Genomic DNA, 17,410 nt, shown 5'->3' with positions numbered 1-17,410 from the left:
TTCCTTCTCCACACCTGTCCTGGCTGCCCGCTGCCCCATCAGCTACCCGGAGGTGCTGGCCGGCGCTGGGGCTCTGGGTGATGCTGCCCTGTTCCACAGGCCCAGAGCGAGCTGTACACGCCCATACACCGGCCCGGATACTGCGCCTTCTATGACGAGTGTGGGAAGAACCCGGAGCTGTCTGGAAGCCTGGCTTCACTGACCAACGTGTCCTGCCTGGACAACACGCCTGCTCGCCACGTCACGGGTGACCACCTGACCCTCCTGCGGAGCATCTGTCCCCGCCTCTACACCGGCCCCAACACCACCTACGCCTGCTGCTCCCCGAAACAGCTGGTGGCCCTGGACATGAGCCTGGGGGTCACCAAGGCCCTCCTCACCCGCTGCCCTGCCTGCTCTGACAACTTCGTGAGCCTGCATTGTCACAACACCTGCAGCTCCAACCAGAGCCTCTTCATCAATGTGACCCGAGTGGCCGGGCGGGGGGGCAGCCAGCCCCGGGCGGTGGTGGCCTATGAGGCCTACTACCAGCGCAGCTTCGCCGAGCGGACCTACAACTCCTGCAGCCGGGTGCGCATCCCTGCGGCCGCCACGTTGGTGGTGGGCTCCATGTGCGGTGTCTACGGCTCTGCCCTCTGCAACGCCCAGCGCTGGCTCAATTTCCAGGGGGACACGGGGAACGGCCTGGCACCCCTGGACATCACCTTTCACCTGTGGGAGCCTAGCCAAGCCGAGGGCAGCGTGATGCAACCTCTGAACGATGAGGTCGTGCCCTGCAACCAGTCCCTGGGCTACGGCGCGTCGGCCTGCTCCTGCCAGGACTGTACTGCTTCCTGCCCTGTCATCGCCCGGCCCCCGGCTCTGGACCCCACCTTCTACCTGGGCCGCATGGTAGGGAGCCTGGCCCTCATCCTCATCCTCTGCTCTCTCTTCGCCTTGCTCACCGCCTTCCTCCTGTGGTCCCGCCTGGCCAAGCGGCGCCAACGCAAGACGCCCAGCCCTGAGGCGAGCATCAGCCTCGCCCACCGGCTCAGCCTCTCCACCCACACCGTCCTCAGCCAGTGCTTCCAGCGCTGGGGCACGTGGGTGGCCTCGTGGCCAGTGACCATCCTGGTGGTGTCCACTGTTGTGGTGGTGCCCCTGGCAGGGGGCCTGGCTTTTATAGAACTGACCACAGACCCCGTGGAGCTGTGGTCAGCCCCCAGCAGCCAAGCCCGAAGTGAGAAGGCGTTCCACGACAAGCATTTTGGCCCCTTCTTCCGAACCAACCAGGTGATCTTGACGGCACCTGGCCGGCCCCGCTACAGGTATGACTCCCTGCTGCTGGGGCCCAAGAACTTCAGTGGGATCCTGTCCTCTGACCTGCTGCTGGAGGTGCTGGAGCTGCAGGAGAGGCTGCGGCGCCTGCAGGTGTGGTCGCCAGAGGAGCAGCGAAACGTCTCCCTGCAGGACACCTGCTACGCCCCCCTCAACCCGCACAACGCCAGTCTCTCCGACTGCTGCGTCAACAGCCTCCTGCAGTATTTCCAGAACAACCGCACGCGCCTGCTGCTCACGGCCAACCAGACGCTGTTGGGGCAGACCTCCCAGGTGGACTGGAAGGACCACTTTCTCTACTGCGCCAAGTGAGTGCTCGCGGGCGTGGCTGCTGGGGTTGGCGTGGGCCCCCTGGAGCCCAGGCCAGGTACACAGCCCAAACTGAGAGGCCCCGTGTGGCTCTGGGCCTCGGTTGCAGGGGCGGTGACGTGCCATTTCCTTCCGTGCTCCCTCTCGGACCCGCACGCCGTAAGCGGGGTGCGTGCTCACTGTAGCTGGTTTGCACCTGACCGTCAGAGCCTCCACGCGGTCTTTCTGCAGCGCTCCTGACATAGGGCCCATCCTTGCATGTTCTTGGTCTAAGGGTCGCAGAGCAATCCGAGGGCCCTGCTCATGGGTGTGCTTCGTTATTTTCCTTTCTGCTTTTGTGCTGGGCCTGGATGCACGCCAGCAGGGCCATGGGTAGCCCGTGAGGTGCCCCGGGCCAGGGCAGGGGCCGGGGCTGGTTTTAGGTCCTGCTCGCCTGGGCTGGGTACCCTTGTGCAGGCTGCAGCTACACCCCTTCATGCTGTTTGGGGTTTTGTCCCCGGCTGTGTCCACTTTGCCGTGGTGCAAACAGGAGGCCAGTGAAGGCGCTGGGCCTTGGGACCAAGAGCGAAGGTCTGAGAGCTACCAAGCCTGGAGGGGAGCAGGTAGGTGGACAGGCAGCCACTGAGGCTCTCTGGGGTTGGAATGGGCAGAGGTCCTCAAAAGCCTGGTCTCAGGGTCCCTTCACACTCTGACAAAAGACCGAGGACTCCAGAGAGCTTGGGTTTGGATAGAGGTTATATCTACTGACATTTACCACGTGAGAAAGTAAAACGGAGAAATATTTCTTAATTCTTTAAAAAATAACAATAATAGGCCCGTTACATGCTGCCACAAATAACATATTTTTATGAAAAATAATGGTATTTTCTGTACCAAAAATATCTGGAGTGATAAGAGCAGCATTGTTCTGTATATCTTTGCAAATCTCGTCAGGGTCTTGCTTAGCAGAAGGTGCTGGATGGATCCTGGCATCTGGTTCTGCGTTTGGCCTGTTGGTTGAAGCTCAGCGAGAATGCTTGGCCACGCACTCGTGTAGCCAGAGGAGGGAGGAGTGTTGTAATAGCCTTTCCAGAGAATTGTGGATTTGCTCTGATACGTCACCAAAGCTCAGCAAGTGATCTTTTTTTTTCTTTTTTGCGTTGGGTCTTAGTTGCGGCATGCGGGCTTCTCTCTAGTTGAGGCGCATGGGCTTAGTTGTCCCTTGGCACGTGGGATCTTAGTTCTCTGACCAGGGATCGAACCCGCGTCCCCTGCATTGGAAGGAGGATTCTTAACCACTGGACCACCAGGGAAGTCCCCAAGTGATCTTTTCTTAGATGTTAGTGGCAATATGGAAACTAGAGCCATGTCCGTGAATTGTCTGTACTCCACAGACTTGAGATCGAAGAAGGGTAAAAATTGCAAACAGCATCTTAGTGTTATTATGGAAATAGTTTTGACCTTGCAGACCCCTGAAAGGGTCTCCAGGGCTCCCGAGGCCCCCATGCCACCCTGAGAACCTCTGGATTGGACAGGGGAGCCAGGGCTCCCACCCTTCAGGTGAGCCAAGTTTGGGCTGCTTCCTAGAGTCTGTGCTTCAGCCCCAGGGCTGGCCCTCAGAACAGGCAGGTCAGGGAGGACGCTCTGACCCCAGGTTTCCAGTCCTCGAGTTGGCTTTACTTTGGTTTTGGATGCTCACAACAATTCTTGGGTGGCCCGATTATCCCCATTTCAGAGATATGGAAACTGAGGCTCAGAGGGGTATGGTGAGCTGCTCAAGGTCACACAGCAACCAGCACTCCCAGCCGGCTGGTGACTGACGGACACACTTGCGCACAATGAGCGCTTCGTCCACACACGTGTGATGTGTTCGCAGAAAGGGCTCAGTGGAGGGCATGGAGACCTGCCCAAGGTTGCAGGGCTGGTACGCTGTCCAAGGAAAGAAGGAGTTCCCACCTCTGGGCCTGGAGGCTTCTGGGCTGGTGGGAGGAGGAGGCTAAGGGCAGCGTGAGGCCTGCGTGGCTCTGTTGGTGGTTAGGACCCGGGGGGGCTTGTGTGCCGGACTCCGGCCCCCACCCCAGGGGAGCGTGTGTGACACTCACCCACCCGCCGCATCCGGGAGGACATGATGGCGGAGCCGGGAGGGTGAGGCTGGGATGAGGGGAGAGAGAGCTTGAGGCCTCACTCAGGGAGCTCCAGTTCACTCTGGATTGGGCCCAGAAATGTTCTGACCACAGGGTCAGGCGATGGCGCTGCGGGTCCAGGGTGGGGCACCCGGGCCACGGAGATGGGAGTGGGATCAGGAAAGGTGCGTTCCTCTCCCTCCAGCGCCCCTCTCACCTACAAAGATGGCACGGCCCTGGCCCTGAGCTGCATGGCTGACTACGGGGCGCCCGTCTTCCCTTTCCTCGCCGTGGGGGGCTACAAAGGTAAGCTGGGTGGCCCCCGGGAGGACAGTGAGGGGACATACGGGGCAGGAGTCAAAGGCAGAAGGATGGGAGTGGCAAAGGGCTTCCTGCTGCCTGGGAGTGGCTGCAGACCCGCCCATCCTCTGTCCTTCCTCTGCCACCCCGTTCATTTTGTCCCAGCCCTGCCCAGGTTCTCTGGTTCTGTGCCTGGGCCCATAGACTTTGCCTTTGGCTGAGAGAGGGAAGTGGGGTGTAGTCATTCGACAATGACTTGGATGAGGAGGGGAGGGGGAGGGGAAACAGCGGTGCGGCTGGGGTCGGGGAGGAAAGCAGAGGTGCGCTTGGAGGGTAGCTGAGCATTTCTCCTTCCAGGGAAGGACTATTCTGAGGCGGAGGCCCTGATCATGACCTTCTCCCTCAACAATTACCCTCCTGGGGACCCCCGCCTGGCCCAGGCTAAGCTCTGGGAGGGGGCCTTCTTGGAGGAGATGCGAGCCTTCCAGCGTCGGATGGCTGGTGTGTTCCAGGTCACATTCATGGCGGAGGTAGGGTCCCCTGGCTTTGGGGAGGACAGTTCAAGTGGCTCTGGGTGGGGTCCTGTGTCCCCATCATGTCCTCGCCCCTCCTGAGTGACCTTTAGCTAGTGTCTGCCTGCCCAGGAGAATGGGGTGATGCGACAGCTGTTCTCACAGCCTTGCCGGGGCTCACGGTGGCTCACGCACACAGTGCCTGCTGGCCGAGCCCTTGGGTCACTGGGGCTGGTCGGGTGTGCGTCCACAGCGCTCCCTGGAGGATGAGATCAACAGCACAACAGCCGAGGACCTGCCCATCTTCGCTGTCAGCTACCTCGTCATCTTCTTGTATATCTCCCTGGCCCTGGGCAGCTACTCCAGCTGGCGCCGAGTACTGGTGAGAAGTGAGGGGAGCCGAGTACTGGTGAGAAGTGAGGGGAGCAGTGAGGGTGGGGATGGCCCATGGGGTGCTTAGAACCTTTCCAACCTGCTTTCCAGAGCACTTCAAAGCAGCAGAGTGGACACACCCAGAGTGGCTCCCGCAAAGGGTGATGCTTCTTGAGGTGTCCTGTTTCAAAAGTTTTCATTCTGCTCCCTGACAATACCCCACCCCCAACTTGTGCAAATGCAAAGCTGATATTTACATTATCTTACAATGCATGCTTGAGGAAGAAGTGGCAGGCTCACAGGGTCTGCCCTTGGGAGGATGGCTCTGCAGAGCGGCCAAAACACAGAAGCATGGAGCAAGCCTGCCCTCTGCCCTCCTCTAACTCAGGTTGGGGGCACATCGGGTAGCCCCGCAGCCAGGAGGCTAAGCCTGATCCCATTGCAGGTGGACTCCAAGGCTACGCTGGGCCTGGGTGGGGTGGCTGTGGTGCTGGGAGCAGTCATGGCTTCCATGGGCTTCTTCTCCTACCTGGGTGTCCCCTCCTCACTGGTGATCCTGCAAGTGGTGCCATTCCTGGTGCTCGCCGTGGGGGCCGACAACATCTTCATCTTCGTTCTCGAGTACCAGGTAAGGGGGCAGGAGTTCTATATACCCCCAACCGCCCCTACATGCCCAGGTGCAGCCCTGCATGGGTTTGCTGGGCTTCTTATGGCCTCTTCCTAAGCGCTGATGTCCATGTGTACAATTCCTGTAGAAAACGTGCTTTGTGTTTATTTATCTTTCACATAGATGTATTCATACCATTTGTGTCACCTGAACTTGCTCTCTGTCAGCCCCACATACTGTCTGGTAAGAGTGTCACACAGCACATATGTTATTGAGCCCAAGCTCATACTGCTTGCTGTGTGACAAGCCAATAAATCGAGAGACGAGATGTTGAGGCAAGGAATAGTGACTTTATTCGGAAAGCCAGCAGACTGAGAAGGTGGTGGACTACCGTCCCAAAGAACCATCTTACCCGAGTTAGAATTTAGGCTTCTTTTATACTAAAAGGGGAGGGGGTGTGGCTTGTTGTTACAAACTTTTTGGTGCCGGGAATCCTTTGTTCTTGCAGCTGTCCGTGTAGGTCTGGTCACAATGTTCCTATAAACCTCCGATAAGACACGTTAGACTCTGCAACTTTTTTATCTCTGTGTGAATGGAAAAGTGTTATACCTTGAAAGGTCAGAGCCTTGAGAATGGGCCATCATGTATATTTCAGACCATAGGCAACATTCTTGAACAAAAGATTCAGAGCCAGCATGACTAAGCACAGGCAACAGAGCACAAAGGTTAGAGATCCAATATGGAGTCAGGTTTGTTCTTCTCTGTCCCACACACAGCCGCCTCTGTCTTTGTGCTACTAGGTAGCATTCCATGGAAGGACAAGTCAGGGTCCATTTAGCCTCTCCCGTTAGTGAACATTCAGGGTTCCACGATGGGTCAGAGCAAGGATGATCCCCAGACGTGCCAAGCCTTTCTCTGGGCCAGGCCCTGAGAAGTGGAAGATGTGGCCGAGCACAGTGTTGGCAGGGTCTGCTCGCACTGGGGAGGGTGGAGCCATTTCCTCAGGCCTGGCTGGGTCTCCAGGCGATGGCCGTGCCTGGGGGAGCGGGTGGCACTTGCCAGCTCCCTGCTGGCCTGCGAGGGACAGAGCCCTTGGCTGGATCTTGACCGTGTCCCTGCCATCCCCACACAGAGACTGCCACGGAGGCCTGGGGAGGGGCGGGAGGCCCACATCGGCCGAGCCCTGGGCAGAGTGGCCCCCAGCATGCTGCTTTGCAGCCTCTCCGAGGCCATCTGCTTCTTCCTAGGTGAGCCGGGGCAGCCCCTCCCCACCAGGTACTGGGAGTTCTTGGAGGCTGGCAGCCTGCTTTCCCTTTGTACCGTCTGAGTGGGTGCCGGGCCCTGAGATTCAACCCTGGTCCCCTTCCCCACCAGGAGCTCTGACCCCCATGCCAGCCGTGCGGACCTTTGCCCTGACCTCCGGCTTCGCGTTGCTTCTCGACTTCCTGCTGCAGATGTCGGCTTTCGTGGCCCTGCTCTCCCTTGACAGCAGAAGGCAGGAGGTAGGGGAGGTGGAGAGAGCAAGGGACCCTCATCTTGGCTGGGGCTGGGGTGGCTTTACTGTGTAGAAGTAAAGGGTCAGAGTGTGGCCTTGAGCACGGCAACAGAGTGCTGGACTATTTGGGCCACGTAGTCCCCAACGTCCCGAAGCAACCTCATCTTGGTAATTTGGGGGAATATGATCAACCCTCCTAAAGTACACGAGGTCATGACATAAAATATAAATGAGAGACTGACAGGGAGGGAGTTCCTGTTTCCGTGATGGTGCAAAATTCAAAGGTGTTTTATCAAGGTAGAAAATAGAGATAAAGGCAACGCACAGTGGCATGTCCCCGCTGGGTGGTGCTGGCACAGGCCACCTGTGGAAGGTGGCTCTCCCACCCCATGGGAGGGAGGTGGTCCCTGGGGTCTGTTTTGGGGCCACCTTGAGCGCCTGCCTCCTCCCAGGCCTCCCGGCTGGACGTCTGCTGCTGCAAGAGCGCCCGGGAGCTGCCCCCGCCTAGCCAGGACGAGGGAGTACTGCTCCGATGCTTCCGCAAGTTCTACGTCCCGTTCCTGCTGCACCGGTTCACCCGTGTGGTCGTGGTGAGTGGGGACGGAGGGAAAGCTGGGGGGCCTCGCACCACCCGGGGACAGGGGTCTGCTCAGCCTGGACCCTCGCCTCGTCCGTCATCTTTGGAGGGGTGTCGAGCTTGCCCAGGTCCAGGAGCTGAAGCAAGAGGGAGGCTGAGATTCAAGCCTGCCCAACTCCAGAATGTTCCCCACGAGACCCCGCCCAGACCCAGCCTGGGGAGCTGCTGGGCAGGAGGCCTTCACATGGCGCTTCCCCCCGCAGCTGCTGCTCTTCCTGGCCATGTTTGGAGCAAGTCTCTATTTCATGTGCTACATCAAAGTGGGGCTGGACCAGGAGTTGGCCCTGCCCAAGGTGAGCGGGCCCTGGGGCCACCCGTGGGTGCCCTCCCTCCCCTGCCCTCGGCCCCCAGGGACGTGGGGAGGGTCAGCAGCACACAGCTGGTGGGGCGGCATGGAGCAGTGGCGTGGTAGGAGTGCGGGACCGCTCATCACGTGGGGCTGGGAAGAGAAGCCACGTCATGTATGGAAAGCGCAGGAGCTCAGCACCAGCCCCAGGCCCCGAGAGAGAGAGACGACCAGGCACCCGAGGGGCTGGCCATGGGAGCCGATCGAGATGATTGTCAGGGCAGGCTCGCTGAGCACCTGCCTTCTTCTGGGCACACCACATCCTCAGACCTGGGCTCCTCAGCAGCCCATGTCACGGTACCGTCCTCTGAAAGACAGTGAGGGTCAGGGGCTTCTTCCTAGGTGAGCCGGGGCAGCCCCTCCCCACCAGGTACTGGGAGTTCTTGGAGGCTGGCAGCAGAGTGGAAGGAAAGACCTCTGTGACTTGAGGGTCCTGGGCAGAGGAGAGATCGAGGGGCATCTGAGCATGAGTGGGATTTGCAGAGGAAGGCAGCAAGGGTGACGGCACGGACCCATGGGAGGCTGGGGCTCACTCAGGTGCATTTCCTGGGTGTGGGAGTGACTGGGTGTGGGGAGGAGTGGTGGTAGAGCCCGAGAGCAGGAGGCCGGGGCTCGGGGGTGGGGAAGCGTGCTGACTGCCAGGCTGGGGCCAGCAAGCACACATCGGAGAGGCTCGTCTGGATGTGCAACCAGAGGTGGTGTGGGCTGGTGGCTGGGGGAAAGCAAGTCTGCGTGCCCGCGCTCCGGGGGGGGAGAGCGTCATGAGGGCTCGGACACCCAGGGCCACCCTGGGCAGGGTGATGGGAGTCCAGTTGCTGGCAGGAGCCCTGGGATGAGTAGTCTGGGTAGCCATCTGCAGGTGGTGCTGGCCTTGGAAGCAAGATGAGGTGGGAGGAGAGCCGAAAGCCAGGACGGCACCTTCGAGCCATCATAGGGAGGGAGAGGAGGCAGCAAAGCCAGCAAGGGTGCAGAATGACCCTGCCACCCATGGTGGCCCTGGGGGCTGCTCACAGGGCTGAAGAGAAGAGGGTCCCCAGTGCCCCCAGGATGGGCATCAGGGACCTGGTGGGCAGAGCCAATGAGCGAGAAGGAAGGTGGTGATGGGCTGCAAGACCCAGCTGAGGTTTTGTTTATGCCCTTTGTTTATTTTTCTTTGGGGGAGATTTGTTTGTTTCTTATGAGGTTATAAAACTTATTTCTCTCCGTTTTTTCTTCTGGTAAAATATACGTAACATGAAATTTGCCATTTTAACCATTTTAAAGTGACGTTAAGTACGTTCACATTGTTGTGCAACACTCACCACCATCCATCTCCATCTTTCATGCTGCAAAACTGAACCTCTGTCCCTATTAAACACTGACTCCCCATCCCCTCCCCCGAGCCCCTGGCACCCACCATCCTACCCTCTGTCTCTGAAGTTGCCTAATCTAGGCACCTCATGTAAGTGGAATCATACGTTATTTGTCCTTTGGTGATGGGCTTCGTTCACTTAGCATAATGTCCTCAGGGTTTAGCTATGTTGTAACACGTGTTAGAATTTTCTTCCTTTTTAAGGCTGAAGAATATTCATATGTATACGAATGCACATACATCACAGTTTCCTTAACCATTTTTCTGTTGATGGATATGGGTTGCTTCCACGTTTTAGCTATTGTGAAATAATGCTGCTATGAACATGGGTTTACACGTATCTCTTTGAGATCCTGCTGTCAATTATTTTGGGTATATACCCAGAAATAGAATTGCTAAATCATATGGCAATTCTAGTTTTTAATTTTCTGAGGAAGCTCCATACTGTTTGCCATAGCAGCAGCTGTAGCATTTTACATTCCTACCAACAACGCACAGGGTTCCAATTTCTCCACATCCTCACCAACACTTGTTTTCTGGGTTTTTTTGGTTGGTTTGTTTGTTTCTTTTTTGATAATAGCCATCCTAATGGGTGTGAGGTGGTATCTCATTGTGGCTTTGATTTGCATTTCCCTAACAGTTAGTGATGTTAAGCATGTACTTACTGTCCATTTGTATAGCTCCTTTGGAGAAATGTCTAGTTTTGAATTGGATTGGATTTTGTTGTTGAGTTCTAAGAGTTCTCTAGATATCCTGGATAATCAATCCCTTATCAGATATGTGATTTGTGAATATTTCCTTCATTTCTGTCGGTTTTTTTTACTCTATTGGTAGTATGCTTTGATGCACCAAAGATTTTAATTTTCATAAAGTCTAATTTGTCTATTTTTCTGTCCGTTAACTGTGCCTTTAGTGTCATATTCAAGAATAAATCTTTGCCAGGAGTTCCCTAATGGTCTAGTGGTTAGGACTCTGGGCTTTTGCTGCCAGGGCCCGGGTTCAGTCCCTGGTTGGGGAACTGAGATCCCGCAAGCCTTGTGGCGTGGCCAAAAACAACAACAACAACAAAAAACAATAAATCACTGCCAAATCCAATGTACTGAAGTTTTCCCCCTGTTTTATTCTAAGAGTTTTGTAGTTTTAACTCGTAAATTTAGATCCATTTTGGGTTGATTTTTATATATATTTATGTATACTTTTGAAGGTCCAACTTCATTTTTTTGCATGTAGATATCCAGTTTCCCCAGCACCATTTGCTGGTGGGAATGATCTTGGCTCCCTTGTCAAAAATCATTTGACCATATATGTGAGGGTTTAATTCTAGGCTTTCTGTTCTATTCCATTGGTCTATATGTCTGTCTTTGTGCCAGTACTACACTGTTTTTTTTTTTTTTTTGCGGTACACGGGCCTCTCACTGTTGTGGAGCCCAGGCTCCGGACGTGCAGGCTCAGCGGCCATGGCTCACGGGCCTAGCTGCTCCGTGGCGTGGCATGTGGGATCTTCCCAGACCGGGGCACGAACCCATGTCCGCTGCATCAGCAGGCAGACTCTCAACCACTGCACCACCAGGGAAGCCCCCAAATTTCACTTTTTTTGTTTTTTTTGCAGTCACACTGTTTTGATTATTGTACCTTTGTGGTAAATTTTGAAATCAGGAAATATGAGTCATTCAACTTTGTTCTTCTTTGCCAAGATTATTTAATATTTGGGGTCCCTTGAGATTCCAGTATGAATTTTAGGATGAAGTTTTGTATTTATGCCAAAAAAAATCATTGGGATCTTGATAGGGATTTCACTGAATCTATAGGTTGCTTTGGGTACTATTGACATCTTAACAATATTAAATCTTCCAGCTCATAAATATTGGATGTCTTTCAATTTCTGTCTTCTTTAATTTCTTTCAGCAATGATTTTTAGTTTTCAGTGTTTAAGTCTTTCACCTCCTCAGTGAAGTTAATTCCTAAGTATTTTATGGTGCTATAGTAAATGGAATTGTTTTCTTAATTTCCTTTTTGGATTACTCATTGCTCATGTATAGAAATGCAACTGATTTTTGTGTGTTAATTTTGTAACCTACAACTCTGCTGAATTTATTAGTTCTAACGGGTTTTTTCTGGTGGATCTTTAGAGTTTTATATATGTATATAAGATCATGTATTTTATGAACAGAGATAATTTTACTTGCTTTCCAGTTTAGATGCCTTTAATTTCTTTTCCTTGCCTAACTGCTCTGACTACAACTTCCAGTATTATGTTGAATAGAAGTGGTGAAAACAGGCATCCTTATCTTGTTCTCAATCTTAGAGGAAATTCTTTCAGTTTTTCACCACTGAGTATGATATTAGCTGTGGGATTTTCATATCTATGGCTTTTATCATGTTGAGGAACTCTGCTGTACTCCTGCTTTTCTGAGGTTTTTTTTCATAAAAGGATGTGGAATTCTTTTTTTTTTGTCCACGCTGCACGGCTTGCAGGATATTAGTTCCTCAACAAGGGGTCGAACCCGGGCCAGAGCAGTGAAAGCGCTGAGTCCTAACCACTGGGCTGCCAGGGAATTCCTAGGATGTGGGATTTTGTCAAAAGTTTTTCTGCATCAGTTGAGGTGATCATGTGATTTTCTCTTCATTCTATTAATGTGGTGTATTACATTGACTGATTTTCATGTGTTGAACCACTCTTGAATTCTGAGATAAATCCCATTTGGTCACAGTGTATAACCCTTTTAAAATATTGTTGAACTCAATTTGCTAGTATTTTGTTGAGGATTTTTTTTCATCAATATTCATAAGGGATATTTGTCTGTAGTCTTTCTTTTCATGTAGTGTCTTTGTCTGGCTTTGGTATTAGGGCAATGCTGGCCTTATATAATGAGCTAAAGGTGTTTCCTCCTCTTCAATTATTTGGAAGAGTTTGAGGAGTATTGGTGTTAATTCTTCTTAAAATGTTTGGTAGAATTCACCAGTGAAGTCATCAGGTACAGGGCTTTTCTATGTTGAGTTGATTTTTGAGAATGGATTCAAACTCCTTACTAGTTATGGGTCTATTCAGATTTTCTATTTCTTCTTTTCACAATGTTGGTAGGCTCTGTGTTTCTTGGAATTTGTCCATTTCATCTAGGTTATTCAACTTGTTTGCATACAATTGGTCATAGTACTTACTTACAATTCCTTTTATTTCTGTAGAATCAGTAGTTGTGTCCCCACTTTCAATTCAGATTTAGTAATTTGAGTCTTTTCTTTTTTTCTTAGTCGACATAAGTAAATCTTTGTTGCTTTTGTTAAACTTTTTGAAGAACCAATTCTTGGTTTCATTGATTTTCTATATTGTTTTCCTATTCTCTATTTTATTTATCTCTGCTCCAATCTTTATTATTTCTTTTGTCTTGGCAGCTTTGTGTTTAGTTAGTTTTTTTTTTTTTTCTGGTTCTGTAAGTTAGGATGATGACTTGAGATCTTTCTTCTTTTTTATAGTGAACATTTATAGCTATAAATTTCCTCCTTAGCACTGCTTTCACTGCATCCCATAAGTGTTGGCATGTTATGTTTTCATTTTCATTCATCTGTAAATTTCTAATTTCCTTTCTGATTTGTTCTTTGACCCACTGGTTGTTTAAGAGTGTGATGTATAATTTCTACAAGTTTGTGAATTTTTCATTTTTCCTTCTGTTACTGATTTCTAACTTTATGTAGTCGTGGTCTGAGAATATATATAATATAACTATCTTTTTAAATGTTGAGATCTAATATGTGGCCAAACACATGGTTTATCCTGGAGGATGTTCCATGTGTATTTGAGAGAAATATGTATTTTGTTGTTGTTGGGCAGAGTTTCTGCATATGTCTGTTAGATTTAGTTGGTTTATTGTGTTGTTCGAGTCCTCTATTTCCTTAATTATCTTGTCTGTGCGTCCTACCATTATTGACACTGGAGTATTGAACTCTCCTACTATTATTGTAGAACTTTCTATTTCTCCCTTCATTTCTATCAAGTTTTGCTTCATAGATTTTGACGGTCATTCATTAGGTGTGTAACTGTTTATACACACTTACTCTTGCTTTGTTGAATCTTTTATTAATATATAATGTTCTTCTTTGTCTTTTGTAACCTTTTTATTTTACCTGGTAGTAGGATAGCCACCTCTCCTTTGGCTACTATTTGCATGGAATATCTTTTTTCTATACTTTCACTTTCAACCTGTGGGCAACTTTGGATATCAAGTGAGTCTCTTATAGACATCATGTAGTCGGATCATGTTTTTCTTATCCATGCTGTTAACCTCTGACTTCTTTCTGGAGAGAGTTGTCTATTTACATGTAAAGTAATTACTGATAAGGAAAGACTTACTTATGTCGTTGAGCTATTTGTTTTCTATATACCTTATAGCTTTTTTGTCTCTCATTTCCTGCATTACTATCTTCTTTTTGTTTAGTTGATAGTGAAATGCTTAAATTCCTTTCCCATTTCCTTTTGTGTATATTCCATGGCTATTTTCTTTGTGGTTACCAGGGAGATTACATTAAATATCCTAAAATTTGTTGAATTTATCCTAGTTTAACATGAATTACATAGAAAAAAATCTGTTCCTATACAGTTCCTTTCCATTTCCTTTTAGTCATTGCTATCACAAAATTACATCTTTATGTACTGTGTATCCAAAAATGCAGACTAATCATTTTTTATGTATTAGTCTCTTAAGTTGTGTAGAAATAAAAAAATGGAGTTACAAACCAAAGTTACAATAAAACTAGCTTTTATAATTTTCGATGTATTTACCTTTACCAGTGATCTTCATTTCTTTATATGGCTTTGAGTTATACCCTAGCATCTTTTCACTTCAACTTGAAAGACTCCTTTTAGTGCTTCTTGCAGGACAGGTCTTGTGGCAACAAACTCCTTCTGCACTTGTTTATCTGGTAATGTCTTAATCTTCCCGTCATTTCTGAAATATGGTTTTGCCAGAAGTAGGATTCTTGGTTGACAGTTTTTTCCCCTTAAGTACTTTGAGTATACAAACCCACCACCTTCTGGCCTTCAAGTTTTCTAATAAGAACTGTGCTTATAATCTTATTTGGGATCCTTTGTATATGATAAGCTTCTTCTCTTTTGTTGCTTTCAAAATTCACTTTTTGTCTTTATCGTTCAACAGCTGAATTGTAATGTGCTTTGGTGTGGGTCTCTTTGAGTTTATCCTACTTGGAGTTTGTTAAGCTTCTTGGATGTTTATATTCATATCTTTCATCAGATTTATGAAATTTTGGCTGTTATTTCTTCAAATAATCTTTCTTCCTCTTTCTTTCTCTCTCTTCTCTTTCTGGGATTCCCATTATGCGTATGTTGGTCTGCTTGATGATGTCCCACAGGTTCATTTTTCTTTATTCTTTTTTCTTTCTCTTCTTCACTTGATAATTTCAATTGTCCTATCTTCATGTTTGGTAATTCTTCTTCTGACTGCTCAAATATGCTTTTGAATCCCTATAGTGAATTGTTTATTTAATTATTGTACTTTTCAGCCCCAGAATTTCTTTTTGGTTCTCTTTTATGTTTTCTCTTTATTGATCATTCCATTTTGTTCATACATCTTTTTCTTGACTTTGTCCATATGTTATTTTAGCTCTTTGAGCATCTCTAAGATCGTTGTTTTAAAGTCTCTAATAAATCCATTGTCTGGTCTTTCTTAGGGATGGTGTCTGTTGATTAATTTTTGTTCCTAGGTATGGGCCATATCTTTCTGAGTCTTTGTATGTTTTATGATTTTTTTTGTTATTGTTGTTGAAAAATGGACATTTGAGAGTCCACAGTAACTCTAGAGATCAGATTCTCTTCCTTCCCCAGGGTTTGCTTATTTATTTATTTATTTTTATAAATTTATTTATTTGTTTTTATTTTTGGCTGTGTTGGGTCTTTGTTGCTGTGCGTGGGCTTTCTCTAGTTGCAGTGAGCGGGGGCTACTCTTCATTGCGGTGCGTGGGCTTCTCATTGTCATGGCTTCTCTTGTTGCAGAACACGGGCTCTAGGTGCATGGGCTTCAGTAGTTGTGGCACGCGGGCTCTAGAGTGCAGGCTCAGTAGTTGTGGCACATGGGCTTAGTTGCTCCGCGGCATGTGGGATCCTCCTGGGCCAGGGTCAAACCCATATCCCCTGCATTGGCAGGCGGATTCTCCACCACTGTGCCATCAGGGAAGCCCTATTTATTTATTTTTAAAAACTTAATTGTTACTGATGTCTCTGTCATGGAGATCAGCCTGAGATGTAAAGTTAAAGTCTTTCCAGATCTTTTCTGAGCCTTCACCTTTTCCTGGGCATGAGCAGTGACTGTTTAAATTCCCCTGTATTTGTGGATGATTTTGAGTGTCATGTTTCTTAAAGGTCTGGCTCTCAAAAGGAGAAAAAGGGAGATATGAAGGGGAAAAACAATAAATCAAGCACTTGCTCTTTAAATATCTTGGAAGTAACTTCAGCTTGAGGTGAAGGTTTTAATGGTGCCTGACTCTGTGTCTGCTCTACGGATATCAGAAGCAGCAATGAGTGATCAGAACACATATCCTTGATATTTAAGAGATGGGCCTTATAGCCTACCCTGGATCCTGCAAGCTGTGTGCAAACTGTTCCTGGAATGTGTGCATGGCTGCCTGCTTCAGGCTGGGAGGATAAAGGATGAGTAGCCAGTACCATGCTAAGAACCATCCAAGCCTTTCTCTGGAAGCTTTAAGCCCTCAATCGACCCCAGAATTCCAGAATAGTTACATCAGACAGATTCTGCCAGTGCAGTTGGAGTCTAGGTGGGGAGGTGGAATCCTGGTTCTTCCTATTCCAACATCATCCCTGATGTCACTTTGAGGTTTTACGTTATAGGAGAAGGGAACAGGCCATGCAGATGCCTGGCACATGGCCTTGAGGGTGTGCACATGGGTGTTTACATGTGCGTGTCTGTGCAGTCTGTGGTCACTTGTTAGACTGTGGCTGTACCAAACTGGGGATGATAAGAAGGGGTAAAATTATGTGTATATGTTTGTGTGTGTATCAGAGTGTGTTCATGCAGGCTGGCATGTGATGCTCTGTGCATGTACCTCCATGAGTGTGTTCTGTGCATGTACCTGTAATTATACCTGGATGTGTGTACCTTGGAGTGTGTACCTCTATGGGCACACCTCTGACCATGTACATCTGTAATGGAACCGTACGTGTGACTCTGTGAGCACGTATCTCTGTACCCCTGTGAGCATGCACCTCTGTGTGTGTACCTCTTGAGCATTTGCTGGAGTGAGGCTCTTGGGGTGTGTCTGGCCCTGGCCTCACTGACTGTCCTCTGTTCCAGGACTCGTACCTGCTTGACTATTTCCTCTTTCTGAACCGCTACTTTGAGGTGGGGGTCCCAGTCTACTTTGTAACCACTGGGGGCTACAACTTCTCCAGTGAGGCAGGTTTGAACGCCATCTGCTCCAGCGCAGGCTGCAACAACTTCTCCTTAACCCAGAAGATCCAGTACGCCACCGAGTTCCCTGATGAGTGAGTGCCCCAGCCCACCCCTGGCTGTCCCCCTACCCTGCTCTGCTGCCCACCTGCTGCCATGTGCCTGGGGAGGCCCAGAGTGAAGGTTGGACCGTAGGAAGGACCCGCCACAGCCTGCCTGTGTGGTCCTGTCCCCTGAGCTCCTCTCCCCGACCCTCAGGTCTTACCTGGCCGTCCCTGCCTCCTCCTGGGTGGACGACTTCATTGACTGGCTGTCCTCATCTTCCTGCTGCCGCCTTTATGTCTTTGGCCCCAATAAAGATGAGTTCTGCCCCTCGACTGTCAGTGAGTATGGGGCCTCTGGGGGCTCAGGGCCCACTACATCTTGGGGAAACTGAGGCTAGAAAAAGGAGAGGACTGGTGGAGGATCTCTTAGCCCCTCCCGCTCTTCGGCAGGGTCAGTCAGCGCGGGGGGGGTCCCGTCTTGGTGCACAGGTGTGGGGGACTGCACCCGTATGCGTGGACGCCCAGCTGGCCCACCAGGCAATCACCTCCTCATGCCCCTGCTGAGTTGTGCCCATACCTGCCGGGCAGGCTGCTGCTCACATGCCA

At 50.1% G+C, this 17,410-nt stretch overlaps 1 protein-coding gene across 3 annotated transcripts in view; it reads left to right on the top strand.

Annotated features, from left to right (window-relative positions):
• The window catches only part of NPC1L1 (NPC1 like intracellular cholesterol transporter 1), a 45,077-nt gene that overhangs the window by 19,698 nt on the left and 7,969 nt on the right, over positions 1-17,410 (top strand). For all 3 annotated transcript variants that reach the window (XM_032642976.1, XM_032642977.1, XM_032642978.1), the window contains exons 2-12: positions 100-1,625; positions 3,934-4,034; positions 4,386-4,558; positions 4,794-4,922; positions 5,358-5,540; positions 6,652-6,766; positions 6,894-7,021; positions 7,467-7,604; positions 7,855-7,944; positions 16,665-16,855; positions 17,019-17,143. In XM_032642976.1, the coding sequence (XP_032498867.1) occupies positions 100-1,625; positions 3,934-4,034; positions 4,386-4,558; positions 4,794-4,922; positions 5,358-5,540; positions 6,652-6,766; positions 6,894-7,021; positions 7,467-7,604; positions 7,855-7,944; positions 16,665-16,855; positions 17,019-17,143 (2,899 nt within the window). The remainder of the gene's footprint in view (positions 1-99; positions 1,626-3,933; positions 4,035-4,385; positions 4,559-4,793; positions 4,923-5,357; positions 5,541-6,651; positions 6,767-6,893; positions 7,022-7,466; positions 7,605-7,854; positions 7,945-16,664; positions 16,856-17,018; positions 17,144-17,410) is intronic.

This window comes from Phocoena sinus, chromosome 9 (genome assembly GCF_008692025.1).
Source record: "Phocoena sinus isolate mPhoSin1 chromosome 9, mPhoSin1.pri, whole genome shotgun sequence".
Taxonomy (NCBI): Eukaryota; Metazoa; Chordata; class Mammalia; order Artiodactyla; family Phocoenidae; genus Phocoena; species Phocoena sinus.
The sequence above is the reverse complement of the archived record's forward strand: the minus strand, read 5'-3'. Positions and strand labels throughout refer to the sequence as shown.